The 22443-nt window shown below is 37.1% G+C and overlaps 1 protein-coding gene across 7 annotated transcripts in view; it reads right to left on the bottom strand.

Annotated features, from left to right (window-relative positions):
- Nucleotides 1-322: 322 nt before the first annotated feature.
- The window catches only part of tp73 (tumor protein p73), a 37773-nt gene continuing 15652 nt past the window's right edge, over nucleotides 323-22443 (bottom strand). For 3 of the 7 annotated variants that reach the window (XM_053236036.1, XM_053236035.1, XM_053236038.1), the window contains 11 exons: nucleotides 21742-21987; nucleotides 12648-12834; nucleotides 12384-12499; nucleotides 10623-10732; nucleotides 10374-10516; nucleotides 9423-9511; nucleotides 9127-9251; nucleotides 7863-8014; nucleotides 7077-7209; nucleotides 4495-4588; nucleotides 324-3659 (listed from right to left, as the gene is read on the bottom strand). In XM_053236036.1, coding sequence (XP_053092011.1) covers nucleotides 3333-3659; nucleotides 4495-4588; nucleotides 7077-7209; nucleotides 7863-8014; nucleotides 9127-9251; nucleotides 9423-9511; nucleotides 10374-10516; nucleotides 10623-10732; nucleotides 12384-12499; nucleotides 12648-12834; nucleotides 21742-21987 — 1722 coding nt within the window. In that variant the 3' untranslated portion in view covers nucleotides 324-3332. Of the gene's footprint in view, nucleotides 3660-3742; nucleotides 4635-7076; nucleotides 7210-7862; nucleotides 8015-9126; nucleotides 9252-9422; nucleotides 9512-10373; nucleotides 10517-10622; nucleotides 10733-12383; nucleotides 12500-12647; nucleotides 12835-21741; nucleotides 22048-22443 lie in introns of those variants that run through there. The other 4 variants (XM_053236033.1, XM_053236037.1, XM_053236040.1 and 1 more) reach the window with 4 other exon arrangements.

Genomic DNA, 22443 nt, shown 5'->3' with positions numbered 1-22443 from the left:
GGGTTAAAAGTGAACATTCTCAGTATCCAGGTAAGACAAAGTGACTTTCACTTCCTTCATCGGTTACAAGGCTTGTCCTTACAGATCCAGCATTCCTCACTATGTGTTCATGAGTTTCTGGATTGAAGTCGTGCCATTACCATATTATACCATACTATATTACCTTATTATAAATCACAACACTGATATGGTCTCGTACTCTATGAATATAATGCTTAATTCATTCAAGTATGAATCCTTAATGTCATAGACTAATGACTACTACATAGTATTCATACACTATTAAAAAAAGTGATTGTAAATTTTACACAGTTGCCAGTAAAGTAAAATGTACAGTAAACAACTGTAAAATATATTTAGAGTAAAGTACTGCAATATCTTACGTAGTATAAAATAATAATCCAGTACATTTGCTCATTTGGCTGATGCTTAAAAAAAAAGGTACAATTGATACAGTATACAACTGAATATACAGCTGAAGATTAAGGTTCTTGCTCAGGGACACAAGCATGGCAGTTTGCAGGATTCTGAACACATATCTCTATAATCTGTAACGCAAAGCCTTAACCACTGAGCCACCGTGACTAACTCAACTAGCTTGCGCTGATTCAACCACTTTTACCACTGAATTAATTTGCACTGAAAGATTGCACTGAATCAATACAAGCTGATTGAGTTAGTTCTGGCTCAATGGTTAAGGCTATTAATTATAGCTCAGAAGCTTGTGTGTTCAAATCCTAGCTCTACCATGGTTTGGTCCTTGAATTTACAGTTGTTTACTGTAAAATGTACAGTAAATTTTTAGCGTATGTGTTGGAAATGCTGATTACAAATACTGTTATCCAGCGCTGGGCAGAATGTACTGCAAGTGCTTAGGCCTATACTTAACCCCTTAAACTCCTAAGACTCACCTCCAGGTCCAGACTTACAGACATCCTCACTCTTTATCTACATCCCATTTCTATTTCTAATTTATAGAAGTTACTGAAGAATAACTGAATGATAAGACTTCAGGGGGTTAAGCTAAGATATTTTCTTCTACAAGCACTAGTTTGTGAAATCATGGATGAATGTGCCAGTTTTGTTTTTCTTTTTTTTTTTTAAATAAAAGAATCACAGGCAAAGAAGGTAGTAACTAAAACAGGTGATGCAACAAGAAACAAGAAACCAATCTAGAAAACACATAAACAGGACCAAGCTCAGAAATGCAAACTGTCATTTGGCTGGAGTTTGTATAGTTAAAATAACAAGTCGAGTGTTGATGGGTTTTCCTGAGATATTTGATGCTCCACTCGGGAGAACATCATCTGAATATACTATTATCACTACTGTGGGAAACAAAATGTTCTGCTAATTTAACAAAACAATAAAAGTTTGGAAGTAGCCCTTTTTTTACTGCTGTCATCATGATCTCTAAACTTAAAACCCATCTAAACCAAATAAAAGCCATGAGTTCTTTTCTTTTGGAAAAAAAAAAATTCAGAGTGGTTTAATTTTCCTGAAATGAACTGGGTTAGGATATTAATGACAACAGATATAATTACTATAATACACACTTTAATATTAATAATAAAAAAAAAATCACCTTACACAATTCAAACATAAACATCATGTATCACGTTTTGGAAATGAACAAAAATAGACATTATGGTTTTGTTTTTTGTTTTTTGTTTTTAAAGAAAAGACATCTCGACTTTAAAACATTCATAAAATCTCTTATGAATAACCTGACATAATACTGATCACAATCAATCAAAATATTACAGTGTTTACAATATACAAAAGCAATAAAGTGCTTTCTTTTGTGGATTTTAGCCAGCACCAACTGCACAAAGCATTGAGCGCCGTGAACTGTTCAGGCGTTAGTGAAACAGGCTAACTGAGGAATATTAACTGACCGTTTAACGGATTTGGGAAGATTCTCTTTCAGTCTTTACTTTTGACAAACGCATATGTGCATTTAGTCCATTACATTCTTGTAGGTAAAGTGATCCATTATCATAGTAAATGTGATTTGTCTCACAACTGCCTGTTCGTAACCAAAAGTATATACAATAAGGGGAAATAGTAAGAAAAAAAATAGTACAATCCAATATCACAAGATCTAATTAATACTATACATTTACAAACAAGGCGGTGTTAAATGACGTAACACTGCAGCGGCAGTGCAAGTACTTAATTATTCGGGTAGCAAAACTTCTAAAAAATATTTATTAAAACTGCACAGGTAAGAAGGATCGATCTGCTCCATTTTTGTTTATCTAACGGAAGCAATACATTAACATTATAATAATCCAGTCTGTAGCAGTGTAATAACAAAAGCACAATGTCATTTCTCAAAACATATAAATACCTGGGCAAAGAAATATGTAATTACACAAATATTTTCTATATTGTTCCAATAGTATGGCCGATTAAAGTCATTCCCACTTAAACTGATGGACAGACAGTTTGGTATGATAAATAAAACCTTGGCCTGCAAGGCTAATACCACACGATACGGGACATTTGTATTGTCTGAGCTAGTGGTAATGCTTTAAACACATCAAAATCTAAACCAAGTAATGCTCCAGTGTTTTGCAATATATATTTTATGCCAAGTAAACAACATTCACTAATACTAGGTTTCATATGAGTGGAACGCCAGACTGATCTGATTTCTTTTATAATTTCATCCTGACATGTAGCTAAACTGAGCTGCACATTTCTGATAGTCACCTCATTTTACTGACAGATTGCTTTTCAAATATTCACAAAATGAAAGATTCAATAGGACACTGTTATATAATTGTCATTATTGTCAAATATTTCTTACTAGGAGCCCTTTAAATTCCTTCCTACTCTAAAGTATGACTAAATTACTGAGTGTTATTTCCACTGTACATTCAAAATCTAGACATAACATGATGCTACAGAAAAAACTATTACTGTGGTTTGATGATTTTTTAGAATTTTGTATAGGTTGTGTACATTCTTTGAGACATGCATATGTGAACTCTGTCGTGGTTATAATATGGTGCTAACATATTTTCCTTGTCCCTTAATGTGAGTTACTATATACACAGCATTGTGTTGTAGTTGATATAATTTATAAAATTGCTAGTTGTCCATTTAAAAAAAAAAGTTCTGGGAGGTGTTCCTGTCGCATTTACATGTTACAAAAGTGAGAAAAAGAAAAAAGTTTGAAAGGAACTGCTTTAAAAAAAGTAATAACTTGACACTGAAACCAAATAGAGCTGTCCATTTCAGTTAAAAAAAAAAGGAGTCTGATGGAGAAAAAAAGTAAAGCAGCATAAATGGCAAGGTCTCTGTGAGAGCCTTAGTGAGATATCTCAGCGCATGTCGCTCTCGGCAAACTCTTCCTTAATGGAGTGTTTACGAGTCTTGCAGTCGGGCATGTCGAAACCGAAGTCCGGCCACTCGTCTGCTCCGGCTGTGGTGCTGCGGTTGGGGATGGTGATGGTGTGGCGCACGCGAAAGTGCACAGCCTCCATGACACGCTGCCGCTGCAGTTCACCTCCGGGCCCGATGGCCATGGTGGCCATGTTACTGCTGGAGCGAATAAGCTGCTGGCCATAATCATGGCCCTGCTTCATGTCCTGGAGGCCTCTCCAGATGGCCAAACGGAACTGCTCTGGGATCTTAAGAGCTCCAAGATCCTGAGGGGTAAACATAGAGGAGTTAGCTTCACCTTTAAAGGCTCACTTTAGCACAAAACTCTTGTTCCTTGAGTAATTGTTGTTTTTTTTTTTTTTTTTTGTAAACCTTTTCTCCTTACACCTCCTATAAACTGAATAAAAGCTACTGTAGTTTGGCCCATTATGCATTTTATTTACAATTCACTTTAATACAAAACCTGAAGATTTGGTAGGGTGAAAATATATGGCAAAAATATCATATCACAACACAACTGAAGACGTCTAAACAATACACGATGTATCACATTATAGAAATTTGCTGAGATTTTGCTAGCAAAACACAAACAAGGGCCACTGTATGTAACATATATGTAATAAACTAAAGTATAACGTTATAATAAATGAAAGTGATTAACAAAGAAAAGACAGGAAAATTAAATTAAAAAATTAGTTTTTAACGTCTATTCAGTCTCCTGATACGTAGGAAACTGCATCTTGATGTTATTACAACATGATTTTTATATATAAATGTTGCCCAGTTTTAACCAGCTTTAACCGGGTCCTGTTAGCTTTCATAAGGTCTGCTCATTCATGCATGTTACATACAAAGAACAGTTCACTTTACTACAAAATCAAGACTTATTCCTGATTTCAGTTCAGTTCAGTTCTACAAAATCAAGACTTATTCCTGATTTCTTACACTTTTCTATCCCAAGTGGGTTTTCATATCTGCTAAAAATCAGTTCATGGTAGCCAAAAAAAAAAAAGTTTCATTTTCAGTGCATAGTGATTACAATTCTCAACTGGCATCAGCTAGTGGAATCGAGTCCTTACAGATGATTCTCGTTTTGTTTACCTCCATGGAGAGGGTCTGCAGGTGGTACACACTCTGGAGGCCCTGCGATGTGAAGTAGTCGATGCAGTTTTGGCAGCCCAGGCTGGTTAAGAAGCTGTTCAGAGAAAAAAGGAATCCCACTAAGACCAAGGGGCTGCACCCTGGGAATTACAGATTCGTGCATGGACAACATTTTAACCAGACCAAAGCAGTATTTTAATCTACACTGGCTGTAAACGATTATTCTACAATGTGCAATACATAATAAAATATTACAGAACAGTCTAATATAAATTATTATTATTCCCTGGAATGAGGTGGTGTTGATACACATGAAGTGCCAATGAGCTAAAATGTAGGAAATAGCAATAATATGTAACCTACAATTTGTTTCTAAAAGTATTTTATAAAGGTATACATACATACATACATATATATATATATATATATACGTATATTATATATATATATACACATATATAATAAATGACCCAATTAAACAAAAACACATGCAGCTGCATTAATAATCCGTAACAACTTTTTTTTTGAAAGCATTCAGACTTTTATTATAAATACAAAAAGGTGGAAATGCTACATACAATGAAAAACATTAATCTGTTTTGATGTTTTAAAACAGGAATGGGACATAAATATAATGACATGAATATTTCAAAGGTAGATTCCGCATCTGCTTCACGTCTCTTATTGTACTTTTTTTGTTTTAACAGTTACAATCTGTCTTATAAATCACTTTGGTATCTATTCATTGTATATTAATTTGTCAAAGCATGCAACTTTATGTGACCAAACTGATTAGTTTATTGGATGTCAACATGAAGGAGGAAAAAAGAACGAAGGAAAGAAACTAAGACAGAAAATAAACAATGCCTTGACATGTATGGGGACTCTACCTTTAAAGTGATACATGAAAAATACAAAATGGCAAAGAATGGAAACTTATAATAATGGAGTGGCAACTGCAACTGCAAAACAGTGCATTGCAATTAGACATGAAAACAAAACATACTTCATGAAAAAAATATGTTTGTCAGAAACCATATAGTTTTAGGTGCAGGCTGTGTGATGCTCCTAAACAGAAGATGAGATGTGTACAGAACTCCAGCTCAATGTAATACAATATTGTAGTGGGTTGATTTGTATGTATATGAGATCACACAGTACATCCAACATCATGCATGGAAACAAGTAAAAAATGTCATTCTGTATAATTATCTTACTGTACGGACAAAGATATAAAGACTAAGAAAACCAAATTTATTCCATTCAATATTCCATGAGAAAAGTCAAAGCAAGTGATTTCTCTTAGATAAACACTTTTTTTTTCTGGCCAGCAGAAAAAAAATATTTCAAATCTGAAATAAGTATTTACAGATGAGTAAACAGAAAGGGCTGAGTCAGCAGAACCCAGGCTTCCCTTCTACTTAACACACTACAGCCATTAATCCTGTGGCACAGTTCTCCACAAAGGTGATTCCACGATTGTGGTGCCATTTAGCCCTTGTAACTGTTAAAAATGAAACTTTTTAAAACTTTTTTTTAGTATTTTTCAACACTGAATCTAAGAAAACACGCATTTAACCATTCAGTGTCTTAACCCTTCCTCGGCAACAATCTCTTTTTCATTTTGTACATTTTCTTGGCATTGCTGTCTTAAATAAGTAACAGGGTTGAATTTTATTTTGCACTGAATTAGTAAATAAACTAAATATGGTTAAGCACCCATGCTAATAGCATGAGGACATCAATGTCATTCTAATGATTCACCTAAAATTCTAATTCAATAATGAAATTAATAATTTACTTTCAATCTATAATATGAGCAGCAGGGCTGTGTTTTAGAGTGACTTTGCCAGTCAATATCACAATATCATTGAAAATAAAGGGAAAAAAGAATGAAAATGTGTTGATTTTCTTCTTCCTGTGATCTTCAGGAAATTTGGATGATGCAACTTTTTGTTTAACATGTGGAATATTCCAACTATTTCATAGAGGTGAATGTGTTCAGGTAACAGGGTTGAGTGAATGTTGTGAGACTAATTTTTCATAAATTGATGACTCATGGAAAAGGATGTTTCAAGCAAGAGATGTTAAAGGGATTCACACATGAATGAAAAATTATAAGAATGTTGAAGTGTAAAGTAAAGTTATTACACATTGCGTAGGTTCTATTAATGTTTGAAGTTATTTATCTGAAATATGCACATATGTTGGGACACTTTATCTATGTTAAATTTTTTTTTTTTACGTACATACATTTTTGCGTATGTAATATCAGTGGGACACAAATGGCACCTCAATCGTCGAATCCCCCCCATAATATCAAGTCTTGTAAAAATGACATCATAAATACTCTAACACATAGAAAAGACAATACAGTGCTTTTCAAACCATAATGAAAAAGGCATATTTTGGCCCAGTAGACAAAAGGGATAAGTCTTTTGGTGTGACATTTACAGCATGGGAGAATTACTAGACATGTGATCATTTCTGTAGATTTGCAGTCAGATGTGTGTGAGTGTGTGTGCATGCGTGCATGTGTGCGAGAAAGCGAGGGAAAGCCGTGCTACTGCAGGGTGAAGTACCTGATGAGGCTGGGGTCGGGGTTGTAGGGTGGAGGCGGGGTGCAGTGAGACGCTGACACCATCGACTGGGCCGAGTGCGCACCATTCACGTCTCCATTCGACTGCATGTGGTGGCCGCCCAGCATGTTCGCACCTACAGGAAACATCCATGTCTTTAGGAGAAAAGCCAAACTGAGCATTGCACTGAGAAGTTCAAGGGTTAAGGATCTTGCTCAGAGGGCAAAAGTGGCTCTTGGGCAGTTCTAGGATTTGGATTCACACACCCAGTGTATTAACCATCCATTAATATGTAACCTAAAAGGGAGGAAGGAATTATGAATAGCTTCTAGAAGCGTGTGAAAATGTGTAGTCTGCTCGTTGCACCTCTATACCAATCACCCATGTATATAACGTATGAAAATTAAATTGAAAGCCACCATTTTGAATTAGACCTATTTCGATTTGATACAATACTTTCCGTCACAATTTTTTTATTGATGTGTCCACATAAATTAGGATTGCCTCCACACTGTTGCTCCATACACACTGTTTTGAATCAGTGTGGCTGTACTGTAAATATGTAGCAAAGCAGTAGCTATGTCTGCTATTGAATCTCCTGATGTAGGATTTTGATGTTTAAATCCAATAGTGAGTAAGAATTAAGTAAATTAAACTGGCAGTTCTTAGTTGTCTGGCTCAGAATGAGTACATTGCTCTTAGATTTTACTGCAGCTCACCAGAACACCAGCCATTTTTTCAAAAACCTAAATGAAAGCTGAGCTGCTTGTATGTCATCAAGGCTCTTACCCATGTGCACCATGCTGGCAGACGGTCCTGCGTTCTGATGGCTCTGATGCGCCACTATCTGGTTGACTGAAGGAAGTTTGCTGATGTTGCTGTGGACCTTGTTAATGTTGCTCAGTGGTGTTCCATAGGGCGACGGAGAGGTCACATGACCACTACAAAGAAATAGATGTGTCAGGGAAAATAAGGGATGATGCATGAACATGTGTGTGTGTGTGTGTGTGTGTGCATGTTGGGGGGATGGGTGATGGAATAATCCAGCTGTGCAGTGTGTATGAAAATGTGTTTATTATGATGTTGCATGAAAAGAAGGTTCACATTCTACACTGTGTTTCAATCAATCACTGTAATGTGAATATACTAACACAGTAGCGGCAAGACAACACAATTAGGCAGAAGCCGGTGTGACATGACTGTTTTCGCTACTAAAGCCACTTCTTTCATGACAAAACCAAACAACTTGCTGCACTTTTTCAATATTAAAAAAAACTTTACATTTCATTTACAAAAAATGTGAATACATCACACTAAAAATCAAATGACAGAAGGGTGAATATACTCATTATATTGTGAATAAAGGAAACTTCTTAGCTCAGTGCCAAGGAGTTGTTTGGTGCTATGAAATTCTCATTTTGTTCTTGTAATGATTTTTACAGATACATTTTCTAACACTTAAGATATTATGTGAAATTACAAATGTAATTCATTCATCCTTCATTTTAAGGGGACACAAAATTCATGCTGTGACACAAAAAATTCATTTTGTGAACAGTTACATGGACACAATGAGAAGTTCAAATGACAACAGAGTGGCACGTCATGAATGTGGTGCCATGTAAAGTGTATTTATTGACCTAAGCAAATTTCACAGATGAAAGAAGTTAAATTTTTCCACATAATGTGAATTATATTCACCTTTTTGTTTGTTGTAACAGAGTTTTGTTGTTACTTCAATGCTTTTATATATTGATTTGACAGAATTTGAAACCATTTTTTCTTTCTGTGAAAAAAGTAGAGCAAGGCTTTATTTGCATTTGTCATGAAAGTAATACACTTTGTGGCACAAAATTCATTCTGTTCATGAAAACGGCCATCATCTGGTATCTTTTGTTTATATGATAACCTATACACTCCAGCCAAGAGAAAAAAAAAACTTTTCTGGTATTACTATTAATGATTTTAAATCTAAAATGTACAAAAAACAGTGGAGAGAAACTCTATTTACAGTATATATACAGTATGCATGTGTACAGTATGAGGTACTCACTGTCTGTGCAGTAGCTGCTGTTGCTGTTGCCTGTAGGAGTCGACTATCTGCTGTGGCACCAGCTCCACTAACTCTAAACTGTCCTTTATCTTCATCAGGATGTCAAAGTTCTCCCTGCCTCGTACCTGCACAACATCCCCAAACACATTACAGCAATGTCCCCAACACAAAAACCACCTTACAAACACCCCCACACACTGAGGTAGACTATTCCACAACACACTGTTGTACATGTAATGAAGGGGTGTGTGTGTGTGTGTGTGTGTGTGTGTGTGTGTGTGTGTGTGCGCACTCACTGGGATGTAGTACATCTCCTCTTCCCCATGTCTCCTCTTCTTTATATTGATGGGAGGCCCGGGAATGTTGGGAGGTGTCTGTCTGAAATCTGTGGAACGAGATGTAGGTGTTCAGTTAAAGCAATGAGAGCTGTTTTGGTTTGAGACGTCACATGGCTAGATCTTGGCTCTACATTCTTGATTCTATATTTAGGATAAGTCTAATTTCACTGTTTTAATTAGATGGAATGAACTGAACTAGACATAAGCCAAAACAGTTTATATCTTGAAGGTTTTTTTCTTATGGTACACAAATTATATAAGGAACAGGAAGGAACAGGAAGAAGAGTTTATTATACCACGTCTAAGTGTTTTATTTCTATTATACAACACCAATTTGCCAACAATTACAGTTTTCATTAACAAACCGACATATCATAATTTTATCCATTTATAGCTTAATGTTGTTGAACATCCACAAAACAAGTTAGTTCCAGTTATCAGTTATGTTATAGCAGCTATAAAGAGGAGTTCCCTTACTAGACTCTCTTTACCTCTCGCATGATGTTAATAAGACAAACCCAATGCAGCTTGTCATGCTACAGAGAAAGTGCAGCGTCTTTCCCATGTAGGAAAACTTATAGCAGCAGCTTTACCTCTGACTGTTACAAAGAGCTGACACTGGAGACTCCTTACAAAAATGTTAAATCTCCTTCAACAGAAAGCTTCACCTTATCAACGATTACATCTGTTAATGTGGCCATACATGTCCCTGTGTCAGTTGTTACTATAGAAATGATTGTAATGTATTAAAAACGAGAGCTGTTGCAGAAAATTAAACAACACCTTTTGGCAGAATCACGAATTCAACAGGGCTGTGGTATAAACTATTAATATATTAATTAAAATACTTAAAAGACTTTATTTTAATCAAGGCTCAAATGCAGTTTTATGAAAGAGTGCTTGACTCACTGCGCTTATTAGCATTGCCATTTTTGGCCACGCTCTCGTTCAGTGCCTGCTGTTCTCTGAAATGATCCTCGTCTGCTTTGCGGTCTCGACCTGGACATGCACATATCCGGCCTTCAAAAGAGCGCCGACCCAGCACCTGACCACTGCGGGAAGAGAAACAGTAAATTATGTGATAATCAAACCTAAGGTCATGAGGTTTTTTTTTTTTTAACAGCCACAAACAGGTTATGGATAAAAATAATCACTAACTCTCTTGTCTCCAGAGTAATGATGATGAGAATCGGTCTGCGGTTCATTCCACCAACACAGCTACTGTTACACATGAAATTATACAAAATTGTTGTGAATTCTGTCCCCACCTAGAGAGAGAGAGAGAGAGAGAGAGAGAGAGAGAGAGATAGAGAGAGAGATTAGGTAATGCATTTTCTTTAATCTACCTTAATTACTTTCAGGACAGTTTTAAACTGCATAAAGCACAATTGCTTAAAAGACTGAAAAGTCTTTCTGAAGTCAAAATGGGTTTATTTTTGCCACTAGAGGGCAGCAAAAGGTCAAAACACTAGCAAGTACCAAGCAGAGCATTTATAATCCTTCCCCTATTTCATCCTGTAGGTGAGTCTGTGATCATTTGGGGAAAAAAAGTTCTACCATCCATATATTTCCATAAACAATTCTGTGCATTATGTGTTTATAAATCCCAAATCTTCTTCAAATTGGCTATACATGAAAAGTCTTATCATATCCACCTAGCAAACCCTATCAGATATCCTTATATGGTCTGGGTTTCAGCCTTTTAAAGGGGTTAGTAACATCAACATGTTCAGGCAGGAATTGATAGCTATTTAGGGAATCTATTGTGGTGACTGTTGAATTGACTGTATGAATTTGTACTGGTTGATTTTGTCTGAGAAGCCACTCATCTTAGGCAAAAATGTCTGATCAGTATTTTCCTATAACATCAGCTCTGAGCGTAGGGCTGGCTACACTTCAAATTACAGATTTATATTAATGCAGTCATACTAATAGTTTATCGTTTCTTTATTAAAGACTTATTCACAGGGACTTGCATGGCCGGCACTGATAAAAAATGTGCTATTATTTAACAAAGAAAAATGTGTAATCATTATTATGGTGAAGTTTTGTGTAAAGAGACGTTTATTTCACATTTATGAAAGGAGTCTCCAATGTCAGTGCTTTATAGCAGTCAGAGGTAAAACGGCAGCTTTAAGTTTTCTGCCCAAGGCATCAGGGTAGAGGACCTTGCCGTTTCTTGGTAACAGGCTGCATTTTTTAAAATTTTTTCTCTTACTTCAAGAGAAAGTGTGGGAATGGCTTTTTATTGCTACTATAACAATAAGTGATAACAAGAACTAGCTTGTTTCACAGACATTAAATGTAAATATAAACGGACAAAACGTATGGCATTGTAAAATGTGTCAAACTGCTGCTGTATAACAGGAATAGAACACTTCAGGACGTGTTTTGTAAGAAAATAATCCACTCTGGCGTGATAACAGATCACATGAACCCATCACTGTGTCCTGTAATCAACTTTATAAGACAACCGAAAAGTATTACAGAATAATATCATCTACTATTTATACATATTAATAACATTTGGAAAAATGAACAGCCTCTTACGAAAAAAAAAAAAAAATGACCTCTATATTACTATATAGATTCAAATCTGCACATAAAGCATTTAAATAGATAAAGCCTCAGGGGAAAAGAGGATCTCATGATTAGTCTGAATTACTACTGGTGTTACAGAATGACTGAGAGTGTAGTAATTACTGGGCTTGTCTAAAGGCTCGCCAGCACACATCTGCCAAACCATGTGAAAAAATAGCACTCGGTGCTTTAATATCATCGCTGCATACTTACAAATATTATTAGACACCTCTATATCACATGTTTCTTGTGAGTAAGCTATAGCATGGTTGTGTAAGTTAACCTGTGTTTGTTCATTGTATGTACACGTGTATATGAAGTAAAGTAGTTTAAACATACCTGTGGGGCTTCGTATGGTACAAGCACACTCTGTCTGCCTGTTACTGGGTCGTCCACATACTGACACAAGTTATTGCCCTCTACTCTTATTAAATGGCTGGCTGGAGCTGACTGACCTGTGGATAGAAGGAAGAAAGCATGTAATCGATACAATACTGATCTATGGTCTATTCACAAATCATTGTGGTTTTGATCAAGGACTGATTAAACACCAGTCCAGAGCTTCCCACATTAAGCTTATCAGGTAAAGGGTTGTGTATTTACTCTCGTTGAAGTCACGTCCAAGCTCATGGTTGGGGCAGCGCTTCACCACTTCGGTTACATGCTCAGCTTTCTTGTAGATGGGCATGGCTCGTACCACGCTGCCATGCGGGGGAGTCGAGGCAAGCTTCACCTGAATCGGACAGGTCTTAGCGATCTGACAGTACAGCTTCTTCAGCAACGGAGAATACTACAACCAAAACCAACCACAGAGATGTTTAGGATATGTAAAAATATTACCGCTACAACAAGTTCAATTTGAAATGATGTATAAGCATTTGTGCGCAATGAATGATTTAGACAAGGCAGCAGTCTGATAGCACTTTTTGAAAAGACCTATAGCAGGATTTGATTTCGATTGAATTCAAGCACCAAACATCATTTTTGATCCAGAAACAAATTCATCACACACAGCAATATACACACACGCAGCATGTCAGAGCCTGTCTAACACTATAAAGACATCTCAAATATTCATCAGAAGAAACCAAAATCTAACCTTCTTGGAGCAAAGCTGCTTTGTATGGACTTGAATCAATATGATTCAGATTAAAAAAACTTTAGGTGTGTCAGGATGATAAATATGAAGAAAAAAAAAAAAAAAGATTGAACAATGCTGTTGTTGTAACATCACATCCCAAATAAATAAATAACTGTTTCGCAGGCAATTGTACAATATTCCTCTTATGCAAGTATCAATAAGTATCATTAAATGCCACATACATGCAGTATATGAATGCTTAATGAACCCAGAAATACACTTCCTGTAAGTGCCATGTAGCTGCTGATCTGTCACTCAGCCTTTTACATTTAAGACCGAGTACCACTGCCTGCATACACTTTGCTCTAACAGTTCATAAATCATTGTCTACATCATGTCACCTACATCAGTTCTGATGACCTGTAGATGGACTGCACTGTGTGCATTTATTTATCACTCATCATCAACCTCAACATAATAATTCTTTTTTTCATATTCCAGCAGATGGATATGTTTATGAACTGTGTCAGACTACTCATTCTAAGGAGCTACATACGGTGGTTACAGTTTTTGGCAATGTGCATCACTTTACACATTCAGTTTGCTTAAGGAGTTTGATAACAAATAAAATCAGATAAAACCCTTTTCATGATTCCTTGAACATGGTCAAGTATCTGATTGTGTATACCTTATATGTTATACCTTATACAAAAATACTTACAGTACAGTAGCACAATGAGCTTACTGCTTATGGATATCAAGAGTTTTTCAGGCTTAGTGCACACACACACACACACACACACTCACACACACACACACACACAGGAGCATAAATCACTCTGTGCAGCTGTGAACAGTAAGAGAAGTCTCAACACGCCCAGCCGAGACACATCCTCTTTTATTCACATCAATCCAATTGTCTTTGGGGGAATTAATGTTTCTCTCTTTAAGAGTATACAGTACCAGTTACAGAAATAAAAAGACTGCACATAGATGCTTAACCATTAGTTTATGGCTATAAATAAGACAATTCAGAATGGTAATGTTTTGTTTCCTATTGGTGCTTCATGTTACCACTTTGACTAGTGCCATGGACTCTGAACAGATGAGACTTTTTTTGATGCAAGGAGAATAAACATTCACTTCTCCGTCCATTCTGTTTTCAAATTCAACTTTTTAAAAAAAAAAAAAAAAAAGGCATGTTATCGGTTCACTTATCAGACAAGAGGGTAAATAAAATAAAAACTCTCCCCTTTCTGAGGTAATGCCTTAGTCATGTAGCTAGTCTCTTGTCAGATGAGCTGCTTTCAGATAATAATTTACATGAATGCATATGAAGCTACAGAAGCCATGATGGTCCACGTATAAAAAACTGCAGTTGATGAACTTTTTTTTCCATACGTTTATCAGGTCTGCTATAGTATTTTTTTTAAGTGCTCAGTCAATCTGTTTTGCTGTGTCCACATCCAGACCCCTGCTATAGAGTGTTTTTCTATCATACACCATTCCAAGTTGAAATGTAAGAAATCCAAAGACCCCTTATGCTAAGAGTTTACATACTAACAGATAAGGTGCTGCAGCATCCACGACATACACAAGTGCTATGTTGTGGTCTTGAAATAGTTAAACCAAATTCATTAACATTAACAGAGAAGATGCCAACACCAAAAATAGATAAACAGAAAAAAAATGTGAAAGTATAATCAAATAGAGATGGGAACAAGAGAAATTGATAGCGCATCACAGAAAATGATGTAGTATGATGAGAGGGAATGCAAGCGTTGGACCAGAGCAGGTTCGGGCAGGCTCTTCGGCCCGGGCGATAATGATGCGTCTGACGGGCCGATGGGCGTGTTACAGCATGCCGCCTGTGAATTCATTTAACTCTCCTAACACCAGTGTTTCCCAACCCTGCTCATGGAGTTCCCCCTACACACCACACTTTAGCATTGTCCATGCTCTATCACACACATTTTAACCTCATGAAGAGCTTGTAAATTATCTGATGAGTTGATTTGTGAGAAAAGAGCAAAAATTGCTATTTGGGTATATAGGAATAAGTGCTTGGATGAACAGCTGATCCATGTTAGAACACTACAGCAGTATTAATATTCAAAACCTGTGCTCCATTTACAATTTTTAGTATATACTTACAAGCCTTAAGCTTTAGTTTAGAAACAAAGGTCATCCCAAGCTGAAAATGAAATTGACTGTAAATCTGACCTCAGTGATGCTCTCAGTGTCATGTAATGTTCTTCACACAATTTGCACAGTGTGTAAAGTCACTTGTACTTTCAATCATATTTCTACTTCACCTGTCATCCTTTAGATTCACTTATACAAAGACAAGAGTCTCAGCATGTCCTGACCCATACGGTGCAGCTCCTCCTCCGGTAAGGCTCAAAGGCACACGGCTGCCGAGCTGATTTCCATATATTTCAGGATGCTGATTGTTTTTGGATCTCATGGATAGGAGGCAGGTTAAAACACATACTTGGCTATGTTGAGCAACAGTTGTTTTCCACTGAAAAAAATATATATATAAAACTCCTAAAATATGCAGTCTCAAAAATTAGTGTCAGAAAGTAACATTAAGTTACATTAAATATTAAAAACATTTAAAAATGCCTGATCTTGATCGAATACTAAAGGTGCGCTAAGTACTATTTTCCCTCTGTGACTAAATCACAAATGATCACTGCTGACCATTTATTGGCTTGTTACAAGATACAATTAATGATTTCCAGTTACTTCACCTGATGGATGATGTAACATTTATTGTTGTGAGTTGTAGTGTAAAATCCTACTGATTTTACCTTTAATGTGTAAGTGTGTGTGAGACTGTTCATTTTTGTACATGCTATATGTGAAACTCTTACGATAATGTGTGTGTGCTGTTGGGTGGAAGGATGCTGCTGGGTGTGGGGCGTGTTTAGACCCGTCGTCTGACTAGGAGGGTAATGGCTGGGAAAAGCGGCTTCGAACACGTTAAAACGCAAGGCGTGCTCGAACATGTCGCATGTACATGCCAACAATAATAATAATAAAAAAAGTGTTGGGGTCTTTACTGGAAAAGCTGGGGTGTTAGAACTCATTTTCATCTCTTATGACACCTCATGCTTTGAGCCTCTGGAATGTGTGTTTGAAGCAAAGCTCTTATTTGAGCACACTCAAACTCATCTCCGATCCTGATGCATAAAATTGTGGTTATGATTCAACCTGTGATATCATGGTATAATAGGAGCCCTGCAGAACTGCCGGAGCCAACAAGCACAATAGGACCTGCTTCCAGGAACGGATCAAAAGTGGGCATGATGAGTGAGAAAGTATACACAGTGTAAGGCTAATGTTCATTCATTTCACAACATTCTCATCCTTATGAGGGTGTTAGAATGACACATGTGGCACACCAGTAGAAGTTTGTGCTCCATGCATGTTCAAATGAAAGTGTAGTAGAAGATGGAAATTTACATGGAAAGTACATGTGACTGTGACAGATTCTATGTATTCTATGTGATTCAGATATGATGTAAATAATAATAATAATAATAATAATAATATATAATACAGCTGGACTTATGTTATTAGTTTGAAGAGCCTAGTTCTATTTCCATGGATAATATCTCATGGATGAATGGAGAATCATCTTCTGTGTTATACCACCAGCCCAGCAGCAATGACTACTGATCATTCACACACAGGGAGTGAGATGTGTATCCACCCTGAACACCTTGCACATTAATCTTTAGAATTAATATGTGATCTCCAAGATTTAATTTGTAATGAAATTCTGAGTTAACTTTTTAGTTTAAACTTCTTTCATAGACATGTTGGTCTATTTTCACTTCGGTTAACGGTTTCCTTCATTCTCCACCATAACCAAGTCGACTACCTGCTGATAGTGGTGCCAGTGGGATTTAGCCTTCGCTTCATCTCTACCTAAAAAGAGCGATGCAGAGCGATTCCCTTTAGTCCTTTAGTCTGTCCAGCTCTCTCACCTCTACATTTGTACTCTGCTCAAACCGATCAGCTTCCAAAACGTTCATGCTAATACCACCATTAACAGCATCACGCTTGTCACCTCATAGATCGCTAACTAGCCGAGCCGAATCTCTGACATAACTCAGTGCAACTGCGTTACAGAGCTGCATTGCATTCTGGAACACTGAGTCCAGCGTTTGCGCTGACGTCTCCACTAATTCTCCAGTGAATTTCTCATTAATATGACATCGCACATCACTGGAAAACAGCGAGTGAAGTGAATAGGCTCTTGCTCTTTGGTTTTTAAGAGCTAACAGCAAAATCTGACCATTGTCTGAGATCCCTGAATTTTTTTTTCCTATTAATCCCCGTTGTAACCGTGCTAGCAATAACGTCAGAGCAGCACACAACCACTAACATTTCATAGGAATAATGAAAATACAGCTCCAACCAAGAAATTAGAACCAAAATTATTTCTATTTCAACATCGGTGTTTCACTGTGGAGTTTTCCTTTAAGACCAATGCTCCAAACTAGAGGTAGCAAACCATTAACCATAGAGAAGGGCTTTTAGAAGTAGTGGAGCATGGTACATCAGGCAGATCACAGTCAACATGCCACTATCTCTTTCCTCCAGCAGCTCACGGCTATACAAACTCCACAGCGGCACCTTTTAACCCCTCACCTTGCCTCTCCTAATGAGTCACTCACTTCTCCTATAGTAATCCCAGATAACAACAGGCTGCCAAGCTCCGTCTCCAACCTGGGAAATCCCTGAATTAGAGAGTCGACACTGCATTCCACACAGCTTGGCCATAATCCTTACCAATTTTGCTCTCTTCATCTAGAAGCTTAAGTGAAGGTTCTTGTAGATCAGAAAGAAGGTAGGAGAGCTCTGTACCAGCCCTGATACCATTTTGAACAGATGCTATAGATCTATATCTTTGATTCACACTATAAAAAAAATACTGTAGATTTACATTATTTATTCTACAGCAAAATGCTGATTTGTTATTTTACAGGATTGTACTGCAAACGATCAGACATTTATAGCAGTGTACTGGTTTAGAGAAAAAGACCAGAAAACGCAATGCATAGTGGGATATCTAACATTTTTGGCAAGAGTGAGAATGGTAAAAATTCTCCTTTTGTCAAACTTCAGTTTAACTTTATATGCCAGTAAATACATATTTAATGTATTAATTCAGTGGTCGAGGTGGTTGAATCAGTGCAAGCTAGTCGAGCTAGTTGTGGTGGCTCAATGGTTAAGGCTTTGAGTTACAGATCAGAAATCCCAGCACCACTACGCTGCCATGGTTGGATCTTTGAGCAAGACCCTTAACCTTCCCTTAACCAGTTGTGTCCTGCATCAATTATAAGTCTCTTTATTAAAAGCATCAGCCGAATGAGCATATGTCCTGTAAAGATATTACAGTACTTTACTATAAATATGTTTTACAGTTATTTTACAACTCTGCTGCTAGTAAATTATTGTAAATTTTACAGTAAATGTTTAAAGTGCATCAAATACACTGTGAAGACCAGCAAATACAGGATTCACAGGTTGTGGCTTTTTTGTGGTTTTTTTGGTTCTAAAGCACATTTGTATAACACAGGCTTGGCATAGAGATAATTAGTAATCAAATAGGTGTTCTTATTTGATGGTAACAAAATCAAGTCTCTCCATTTATGCACAAGCAGAGTCTTGAATATATCTTTATCAACAACAAACTAAGCCCACTAAGCCCAATCTTCATTTTACTGGTACCAAAGAAGTTCTCACACACACCTACCAAATGTTTTATATGTGATAACAGATTCTCACTGATAAAACGGGTCTAATATATCTCTATTACATTATTGAGTAAGTTTTGACCTCTTCTAGGCAAGCTACAACTAGTGCACAAAAAAAATATTTGTTACTGGAAAGATTTGTTACTGGCAAAAAGAAAAAAAAACTATTGTAGTAAAGAAAAAGAAAAAAAGCCACAAAATCACTGCTTCAGCAATGTCTGAGCCCTGGATTCAAAAGAGAGGCATAAATCAAGATCAAATAAACCTCGAATAAATTAATGCAGAATACGCAAACAGAATAAACAGCATGACAATTAATGGTAAAGACTCGCCAAGACTCACATAAATAGATTTACCATAAAAATCCGTTGTACACATAGTGTACAGCCAGCGATGAAACCTTTGTACACAGATTAGTTTTAAAAAAGTCCCTGCAGTTGTGAATAGACTGTTTCTAATTATATTCTTATTCTTATAAAAACCCCTCATACCTAACAACAGCTGCTTTACATTCAAAATAAATAGTATTATATAGATACAAGCAAAACGTATTCTATACAATTAATAATATACTCTGTATAGCACATTTGATTTAAAGAGTTTTATGTTTAAACAATGAGACTTGATGCAGTATACAACTATATAAAACTATAACCTCACTATAGAGTAACACTTATTATATCGCACATGACAAGCTTCTTACTTTTTTGCCAGTTTATGTTCTCACTTTGCCTTGTAAAACAACAAAGTAATAATAGTTCATCTTTCCACAGCAAGACACTTAACATTGTTCTCTTTGCAAGAACTGCCTGCAGCTAACAAAAAAACCAAGCACGTCCATTTTCTCCCTTCAGTTAAGTGAGCGAGCAGCCTGTTTTCAACGACATTCTACACACTAGCACATACATGTGTGTGTGTGTGTACACATGCATGTGTGTATCTGTGTGGTTATAACGGTTTAGTCTTGCCTGTCTAGAATAGATTCCATGCGATAAGAAAACACATCAAACACATCTTTCACCTAATAATCTAAGAATAATAATCATTCTAATGGATTTACCTGATTTCTCTACACAAGTCTTACCTGCTCAATCAAGAATGCAAAAATGACACCACGGCTAACTAAGATTACTAAGCTACGGTAGGTGTTTTACTGATTTTAGCCAGTGTACTGACTAACAAGATGAATACAGCTACTAGAATAACATAATATAGATATATAATGGCAAAAATATAACAATATCATGATAGCTGAAAGTAGGTTCATGATGCATGATATTTAGGTCATCAAAAAAAAAAGTCTCAAAACACTATTTCACCCTTTCAAACCCGATTTTATTTCTATATAATACAAAAATGATTCATGTGGGGTTTTTTCTTACATTTAAACCCTTGATAAATAAGGCTGTAAAAGTATTTTAACAAAATACCCACGCAATCCACTACATTGGACTTAAGGTTTAACTTTCGCTGATCAATCAGTGAACCTTCTCTTAATTTATGCATTTTTAATGAAAAAAAATATATAACTTATGTGACATACATTACAATGGATTCATGCTCCGAAGGGGTTAAAAAAGAAAAACAAAATTCAAAATCAAATTCAACACATACAGTATATGTTCCAGTCAAGCATTTATTTTAACTCCCTATAGAAAAGAAGCACAGCTGCCTTCAAATCAACTGATCTTCCTGTAAAGAAATGTAAATACTTCGAAAAGGCAAGGTGTACATCTCAGCCATTTTTTTTTCAACTATCTTTGGTCAGAAAAGTTACCACAAGGATAACTGACTCTCCAAATGTTTTGGATCATCCAGTGATTATTCTTATGCATGTAGTTGGATTCACAAGAGTCGTATTGTTCTCCTACAACATGAGACTGTTCATATTAGGTTTATATTAAGTGATATTTACCAGCTTTTTAGGTCAACTGCAAATAGTCATACTGAATATCTTCTGTCCTCAAGACAATAAGGGAAGCTTTGTCTGGTTAGGAAGCACAGGCCTGGAGTTCTCACCATGGCTTCCCACAAGGACAGAGTTCAGGACCACTGAATTTTTCCTACAGATTAAGGTTATGCAGTGGAATGTTTTTCACAGAGCTGAGTTATTCAGCTTACCAGACCAAACCTTATGTGTTGCTATTGAAGGTCATGAGATTACACCACAATGGTTCTGAACGACAGATCATTTTCACACATATACAGCGAGTGAGAACAAGAGGTGACACTCTGGCCTGAATGATGGCCACCTCAGAGATCGTATTACAACTCCACACTTACAGAATGAACAGACCTCATGCTTGAGTTAATCTAGCAAACAGTCTAAAAGCCAGCGTGTGTGAAAGAGAGAGCGAGAAAGAGAGAGAGAGAAAGAGACCCCCTCCCAGGTTCTGTAAAGCAGGGTCACAGGTCAACTGCATGACAGACAGGGTTGACACTTTTTTTTGTAGTGATGTTGGGCAAAACAGAGAAGTTTCTGCTTACAAGCTTCTCAGTTTAAAGTCTTTCTAAATGGAATTCCAGTCTGTTTTGGATACAGTGACTGTGAACACGTCTCATGTTAAACAGTCTAATGGTATACATTCCTCAACATATGTCGAACTTCTCAAAATTACATAATTATTTTTACGAATGCTTCATGCAATCACAGAACTGTTTAATAATATTAAATTGATGTTCATCAGAGTGAGAATCAGTGCAAGCTCTAAAACAGATGAGAAATGATCTGGGAAACCACAAGGGAAAACACAAGAGAACAAATTTAAGAAGAAGAGAGAATAAGGAACGGCATAAATAAAAAGAAAAAAGTAAAAACGTGCGCCAGTCGAGCTCCACTCACCGTCCAGGTGGCTGACTTGGCGGTGCTGGACTGCTGGAAGGTGACCTCAAAGCCGTGCGGCCCAGGGTAGTCTGTGTTGGAGGGGATGGCCGGGGCCGGAGACATGGCCTCGAAGGTGGAGTTGGGCTGCGAGTAGGACGACGGTGTGGGTACGTTAGAGGCGGTCTCGGAGCTGTAGGGGCTGGTGGACGCCGCACGGTTCCCCAATCCCTGCTCCATACTGCTGCTCAGCAAGCTATACTGAGACTGAGTCGAGAGAGAGAGAGAGAGAGAGAGAGAGAAGAAAAGGAGGGAAAGACAGGTAAGCTGGCAGGAAGGAGGGAAGAAGAGGAGCCACAGGTAAACTCAGCAGGGAGGGACGGCAGGAGGGAAGTCAAACAGCACAGGTAAGAGGAGTATGAGGGAGGAGGGAAAAGGAAAAGACATGGTTTCAAGGTGTTTGGAAGACGTCCACTCAGCTCCGATTACACAGCGCTGAGATTTAGAAGTTGCAGAAGCCGTGCCTTACCTCAGGCACAGGGGTTGTAAAACACAAGCATAATCTGTCAGACGTCTAATTGCCCTCCATACCCCTCTATCATGGATACTCACTCTCACACACACACACACACACACACACACAGACAGACACACACACCCCACAGAGCCACCCCTAATAAATTACTAAGCTGAAAGTATCTGGGTTGGCAAAGGCTCTTAGAA

The sequence above is a fragment of the Pangasianodon hypophthalmus genome, chromosome 8 (assembly GCF_027358585.1).
Source record: "Pangasianodon hypophthalmus isolate fPanHyp1 chromosome 8, fPanHyp1.pri, whole genome shotgun sequence".
In the NCBI taxonomy this organism is placed as follows: domain Eukaryota; kingdom Metazoa; phylum Chordata; class Actinopteri; order Siluriformes; family Pangasiidae; genus Pangasianodon; species Pangasianodon hypophthalmus.
Note: the sequence above shows the minus strand (reverse complement) of the source record. Positions and strands in the feature narration are given on the sequence as shown.